This window comes from Branchiostoma floridae, chromosome 6 (assembly GCF_000003815.2).
Source record: "Branchiostoma floridae strain S238N-H82 chromosome 6, Bfl_VNyyK, whole genome shotgun sequence".
Lineage (NCBI taxonomy): Eukaryota > Metazoa > Chordata > Leptocardii > Amphioxiformes > Branchiostomatidae > Branchiostoma > Branchiostoma floridae.
Window position 1 is genome coordinate 3491891 of NC_049984.1, and position 7394 is coordinate 3499284.

The 7394-nt window shown below is 40.9% G+C and overlaps 1 protein-coding gene across 1 annotated transcript in view; it reads right to left on the bottom strand.

The window, feature by feature from the left end:
* LOC118417469 (protein transport protein SEC31-like) overlaps nucleotides 1-6908 on the bottom strand; it is an 8081-nt gene extending 1173 nt beyond the window's left edge. The window contains exons 1-4 of the mRNA XM_035823034.1: nucleotides 6404-6908; nucleotides 1004-1483; nucleotides 551-726; nucleotides 260-364 (exon numbers count right to left, since the gene is read on the bottom strand). Of these exons, the coding sequence (XP_035678927.1) occupies nucleotides 260-364; nucleotides 551-726; nucleotides 1004-1483; nucleotides 6404-6908 (1266 nt within the window). The remainder of the gene's footprint in view (nucleotides 1-259; nucleotides 365-550; nucleotides 727-1003; nucleotides 1484-6403) is intronic.
* Between the last annotated feature and the right edge of the window lie 486 nt (nucleotides 6909-7394).

The window sequence follows — 7394 nt, forward strand, 5'->3', positions numbered from 1 at the left end:
CTATGGTGTGATATAATGGCACTAAGTTTTCTTAATAGTTTCCCAAGGACAGAAAGGGCTTTATGTTCTTGACAACGTATAATTACAATTCAGCTACTGTAAGGTTCATCTTCTGTGTGCATGGTGGTGTTGTTACTGGAAAGCTCTGTTTGGACATCGGTGATGCAGCAAATAAGCCTTTCAATAGTTATCTGTTGCTTTATTGTCATCAGAGCTACACTGATGCTTAATGAGCACACAAGGAAACCCAAGTACTGACCTTGATGACGTCAGCAGATGTCACCTTGTCAGTCCCTATCAGTACAGCAGAACTTTGCCAGGCAGCACTGTCAGTAGTTTTGGGTCCTGCTATGGTTGTAGCCGGCTGTAAAAAAGGGGTGATTTTATGAAACAATGTTGGCTGTGTCATATTTTTGGTGAGAGAGAAACATGTAGTAATGTTTTACATGCGTTAATGCATAAGTTTGTTTGTGTCTTTGTATCGTGTCTTGTTGCTTGTATCTCAATCCTTTATGTGTGAACATTCAGTATGATTCAGTAATGGACTTACAGAGCCATGGATCCCAGGATGGCGGTTGAAGTGCGTCAGGAGTACAGGTACCACGATCGCCAATGAAACCGTGGTAACGAACGTCAGTGACAGAGACATGACAGTGTACAGCAGTGGTCGTCGTGACAGGCGACGACGTAGCCGTCCACAAATGGTGCTACTTTCTTTGGCTGAGCCTGCGGGCGGACAGAAAAAAAATACACGATTTGTGTTGGATCTAGCTTAGTTACAAACCCGTTACCAACTGAAATCAAGTTTCTCTGCGATAACCACAGAGCCATCATTTTTGTAATGTTCGAACTGTGTATCAGTTCATCAAGTACTATGCAGCAGCTCTACTTTGAAAAGTTCCCTTCCCTGTATACTACTGATGATTGTAAACAATAAACCTCAATTTGAGTTTTTTTTATCCCGTTAAAGAAAGGAATGTCACAACTCTTCTTTAACACCAACCTGGAGCTTGTGGGGCCTGGTTGGAGTTGTACATCGGGTTTGGTCGCAGCTGGTTGATGACGTCCTGCGGGTTTGATAGCGGATTTGGCCCGCCCGGCACTTGTTTGGTCCCGCCGGTCGGTCTTCCTGGCCTCGGGGTGGAGGGGACAGCAGGCGCGTCTCGGTTCAGAGCTGGCCCGAGACGCATCCCGAACGATTCTCCATCCTCATACACGTGTGTGGCGGCCGCCACAGGTTGGGCCCCATCGGTGGTTCGTCCTGGCCTCGGGGTGGAGGGGACAGGTGGGGCGCTGCGAGGATCTCCCTTCAGAGGTGGTCCGAGACGCATCCCGAACGCGTCTCCATCTTCATACACGTGTGTGGCTGGACCAGACGCCGCCTGGTCCCCTTGCCTCCTCCCATCATCCGGACCTCCAGCTTGGGATGGCCCACCGACCTCTTTCGGAGTTGTTTGTTGGCCATGGTCACTTCCGTCGGGTCCTTTTGGAGAATAACCATTTGATGTTAGCCTTTTCGAGTGACGTATTAGAAATTAATGTTTCTCATTAATTATGCACCCAACATTCCATTTGCATAAATCATATCATATCAGCGCCTAATATCTGGTCTGTCTAACTATTGCTTTAGATGTACCCTCATATACCCTGTTATATTTTGAAATATGCGTGTTACTATTTACATATAATACAGACTCGAGAGTGGTGGTCATGAGATTCAGATATTTCCTGAGGGAATTGTGCACTGCGTCTGGGTAAACCATTGTTTTACAACGAGTGCAAACCAAGTCTAAAGTTATGGATCATGATAGAATAATCCACAATCATTCAGTGCCTAATATCTGGTCTGCCAAAATATAACTAGTACTTTACATGTGGCCTTTTATACCCTGTTATATTTTCAAATATGCATGAGAAAAATTGTTACTATTCATTATAGTAAAGATTCGAAAATGGTTGTAATGAGAATAAGATATGGTCTCGAACTGCGTCTTGGTAAATCGTCGTTTCACAACGAGTGCAAATCAAGTCTAAAGTTATGGATCATGATAGAATAACCCACAATCATTCAGCGCCTAACATCTGGTCTGCCTAACTAGTACTTTTAATACATGTACCCTCTTATATACCGTTATATTTTCAAATATGCATAAGAAAAATCGTTACTATTCATATATAGTAAGACTCCTACGCGGGGGAAAATAAGATTCAGATATGCAGCGGGGAAATTGTCCACTGCGTCTGGGTAAATCATGGTTTCATAAAGTCTACAGTTGTAGATGATGGAACATGATGGAACGATCCACAGTCACTAAGCGCCTAACATATGGTCTGCTTAAATAATACTTTAGATGTACCCCCTTATACTGTCATGTTTTCAAATATGCATGAGAAAACTCGTTACTATTCATTATAAATTCTATAGTACAGACTCGAAAGCGTTAATGAGATTTAGATATGTTGTGAGGGAAGTTTTCTGCAGTTCCTGGGTAAATCACGGTTCTATTACAATATTATCATGATGATAATATAAACTAAGTCTTTGAAGATATTATAGTCATTTAGTGGCAAATATCTGGTTTTCCTATTCTTAATGTGTACCTTCGTTTCCTGTTATATTTTGTTTTAAAGAAGCTTGACAACAACAGTTACTATGTATTACAGACTCCTACGTTGAAATAATGAGATTAAATATGTCTAGAGTGTTTCCCCCGCGCTAAGTGATAAATTATGGTTTCACAACAATTGTAATTACTGCTAGTAGTAGTAGTAGTAGTATTAGTAGTAGTATTAGTAGTAGTAGTAGTAGTAGTAGTAGTGGTAGTAGTAGTAGTATTAGTAGTAGTATTAGTAGTAGTAGTAGTAGTAGTAGTAGTAGTAGTAGTAGTAGTAGTATTAGTAGTAGTATTAGTAGTAGTAGTAGGTTTTATGATAATCACTTAGTGGCAAATATACCTCTACTGTTACGGGTGTGCCGATTTTGCGACTGTGAGTTAATCTTTAGGCTGCTGTGTGCGTAACAAACCAATTTCCCTTTTGTTATGACTGGATATCTGATGCATATTCAAAGCACAGCACACACGCTCACGTTAAACCCCATGTGCCCTATGTAAGTATGAAACAAAAGTCTTACTGGAGAGAATTATTTCTCCAACTTCGCAGAGGGACAATACTTAACGATTAGAAAGTAACGACAGATCATTTGTATGATCATTTTTACCGTGGCAATATTGCCAAAGCTAGGCAGTGGTACGTAAATAACTTCTATCTTTGTAAAGGTGGGGTCACACCTGCGTATATATTTAAGTCGGTGTGAGGCACGTATGGTAGCATTTGCCTCCACCAGGCTCCACAGGTCGTTGGAAAAATAATAGAAATTGGACAAACGTAAACAGGTAAAATGTCAGACGAGTTAGCTGGGCCACTAACCATACTTCACGGTCAGCTAAATCATCTCGCATGTTATGTATATATTTTTGTCGAATTTGTACTATTTTTCCCGCGACCTGTGGAGCCTGGTAGAGACTAAGAGCGTTATACGCACCTCAAACGGACTTGAATATATACGCAGGTGTGACCCCACCTTAAGGAAAGTAAGTCAGCGGGGATTAACTAACAACTAGAAACAGAGTCCTAAAAACAGGCGGAGCTTGGAGAGAATACAAATTGTTTGGGTTGCTTGAAATAGAAAATGACGAAATATGGAGAACAAGGTAGATAGAGAAAGTTTTTGTACACAATTCAATTTACCAGGCAGGATCTAGCTTCAGTAGAAATAAAAGACCAATGGAAAAATTGACCAGCAAGCGACGATAACAGTGATGGTTTGGTCTCATGTCTTCATAAGGTACTTAGATTGTCTTGTCGCAATGTTGTTACCTTAAATTCCAATTGTCTTATTTTAATGTACCATTAACATTACAAAATAAAACATTAAACCGTTAAATATCTTGTTGTAATGGACAATGTTCGCGGTGGTTTAAGAGTTCGCGGCGAATCGGCAAAAGAAAATACATCCACCGCGAACATTTCTGCATTTACAGTATTGCACGGACCGTGTCAACAGTTGGTTTACATGAAAATTCATGACTAGAATTACATATTCAATACGTCACCACTACAACTGCCTTGTAAGTATAAATGAAGGACTGAATTCATATTATAAGTTCTTGTAAAACAGGTATATGATAGGTAGGAATGATAGTCGATTAAATGATAATGTGGTTGAATTTTTGATTTACATGAAAACTCATGACTGGAATATATTTCTTCGATACTTTTTGTCAACAACCGCTAGCCTTGAAATCCCTACTTGATAGGAGACACTAAAATCAGTAGTCCTCTAAAACAGGTATCGTAAGTCAGCATGATAATCGCCTGGATAATATAACCACAAGAATACTAGTAAGTAAAGATTTGGTGTCCTACGACAGTGATCGTTATTCAGACTTGTTACATACGTGTAAGTAGGCTCTGAAAGTCAAAGACGGTCACTACAAATGTCTAAGTATTCTAGGAGGGGCAAAAAAACGGCATCATAGGATAGGTCGGCGTGATGATAGATTAGATGATAATGTTGTTGTTGATTTACGTGGAAATTCATGACTGGAATATACTTATCAAATACTGTTTAGCATCAAATATTAGTCTTAAAATCTCTACTTGCCACGTGGGACTAAAATGATTAGTCCTCTAAAACAGGTATGACAATCAACAGGATGATATTACGGGTATCACAAAATAAGTAAAGATTTTGAATCCTGGGACAGTGATCGTACAGTCAATACTTTGAGACTACAAATACATTCTAGTAAATGTCAGGACAACGACGTAATACTGTAAACATAAGAATCTATATGCTAGAGCCTTACTATGTCTCCTTTCAATATTGTATGTATGGAATAGAACGGTTCAACCTGATTGTAGTATGTAATAGATCTTATCAGAAAGTAGTCTGGCACAACATCTGGATTTGTCTCACATTGTACACTGTGTTTCTTCCTCTATTGCATAGCCTAGAATCTAAATCTATTGTTACAGTATTAGACTATTGTTAGTATATAGCTAGTGGCTTATACAATATACTTACTTTTGCTTTACATAGTTCCCGTTTTACAATTGTTGTGCAAAAAATTGTCTTAACTTGACTAAAAACCGGTATCATAGGACAGGTCGACAGGACAATCAGTTAGATGATAATGTGGTTTCCATAAGAATGAGTAAAAATTTTAAATCCGGCTACTGTACAGTGATCGTGATTCGGGCGAGCTGCACGGTGTAGAATTTTGACTTTCCTGATATTTGTATCAGGAATAAAAGCCTACAAAATTATCCCCGCCCCAAAATATACCACGTTTCTAGAGGTTTTTATTTGTTTCTTATTTGCTGAATGTGTGAAAATTTGGAGATTAGAGCTCCAGTTTACAAAGCTAACGTTGTGATTTTCTAATGTGACTTTTCTATTGCCTTACAGGTACGAGGGCCCACAGTGACAAATTCGTTTTGAATGTTTACATAGTGCTATAGATGGCTTTCCTAGTTGATTTCTATTTAATTCTAGCATTGATGACGTTACGTTTTGAATTACATATAGTGTTCTAAACTGCTTTTTAGTTGATTTTCATTTAATTCTATCATTGATGAGGTTACGTTTCCCCTGTTAACGCTTAACTGTGGGCAAACAGTGAGAAAAACATGTTTAAATGGTTTGGTTCAATGTATGAATGCAATGTATTTTACAGTGTTAACATTGGAACTTATCCTAAGTGGTGTCCTAGTTACTTAACCGGGACTTGCTCTATTCCAAATAAGTACATGTATCTATCTGTATCTATATAGCCGGTAAAACGGCCCTTCGGTGTAACACGACAGATAGTATTCAAAGAAAGTTAGACGAGAATCCCTTAAGTTTTGTAATGAACAGACAATGGGTGTCAATTTTTATTCCCTGTCCCTCGCCTGCCACAAGATCAGTGACAATTGGCATGTGTAATTATAAGAATCGACTGAGAAGGCGTGTCCTCGCTAGAAATCTACTGGTTGTGGCGCAGTTACAAGCTACCCGCCTCCCCTCACCAAGTACAGTTGTTAGTGAGGGGAGAGTACGGGAGCCCTGAGGCAAGGGGGCATCTCACTGGAGCTGCGGCATGTTGGCGGTGGTGCTGTGGCCGAACAATTTGACAGAACTCTCAACGAACTCCATCGATAAAAAACGAATCTTTAATGCTTCGTGTATTTTGTTATCTTTTTAGTAATACTTGTACGTTTTGCATAATATTCCCATTGTAACGTCAAGGGTAACACAAATTCAACCTATAACTCAGCGACGCCGCAAAAGTACCACAGGCCAGTGAAATATTTCCTTAAACTGACTAGAACGATACTCAGGAAATTTTGAACTGACCTGGCAGATCTAGATCCGCGTTGTACATCGGGTTCAGCGGCAGGTTGACGATGTCTTCCTCCCGCATCCAGTAGACACCGGCCCTCTTGGCGTTTCTCCGTTTGGGGAGGAGAAATCGCGACGGAGTTTCTCCGGAAGGACGCGGCGGACCCCCCGAAGTTTCTCCAGAGAGACGCGGCGGTTCTCTCGGAGTGTCTCCGGAGGGAAGAGACGGTCCTCCCTGACGACGACGGTTCTTTTTCGGGGGAAGAGGCGGTGGCACCTCAGAAGCCTTTTGGAGGGAAGCCATCGGAGTATAGCCGTTGTCTACGATAGGTGACATAGGAGTGTAGCCAGTGTCTACGAGAGAAGCCATTGGCGTATAGCCATTGTTTACGATCGAAGCCATTGGCATGTAGCCATTTCCCTCACGTGTAGACCCTCCTGGGTCAGTCAACTCTGCGGCTGTCGGGCTGTTTTTTGCTGTTTGGGTCTGCAGAAGTTCGTCTCCCGGACCCTCCGCCATCTCGCACTCGGACCGCACCCAATCTGGTGCCGATCACGAAATGCGCTTTCTCCGCTGTGACGTGTTGGAAAAAGCCGACCCCAGTAATTGTCTAGAAATCGGATGTGGCATGTCATAAACATTCAACATCCACAACAGCCACTTTTCTATGCTTAGGAGGAATTTTCCAATTTACCGCGAGTTACCTGACTCTTTGACGTAAGAGACCTTTGATATTGTGATATACACTGTACACTGTGGTATAACAAACAGGTTGTTGTATGTTATCTGTTTGTCATTATCGAAGGAGCGTCCAGTTTCCAATCTTAAGAAAATGTCCCGAAGAGAAGGTCCAAAATCATCTTAAATGGACGTGGGGTAGACTTATATTCTGAACAGCGGATAATATAGGCGGAGCGAGCGTCAGTGAGTAAATGCATGTATATATTCAAGAGATACTGAACATAAAGAAACCTGTTGAGTGTTTTTACCTCCTCAAAGAAGGTT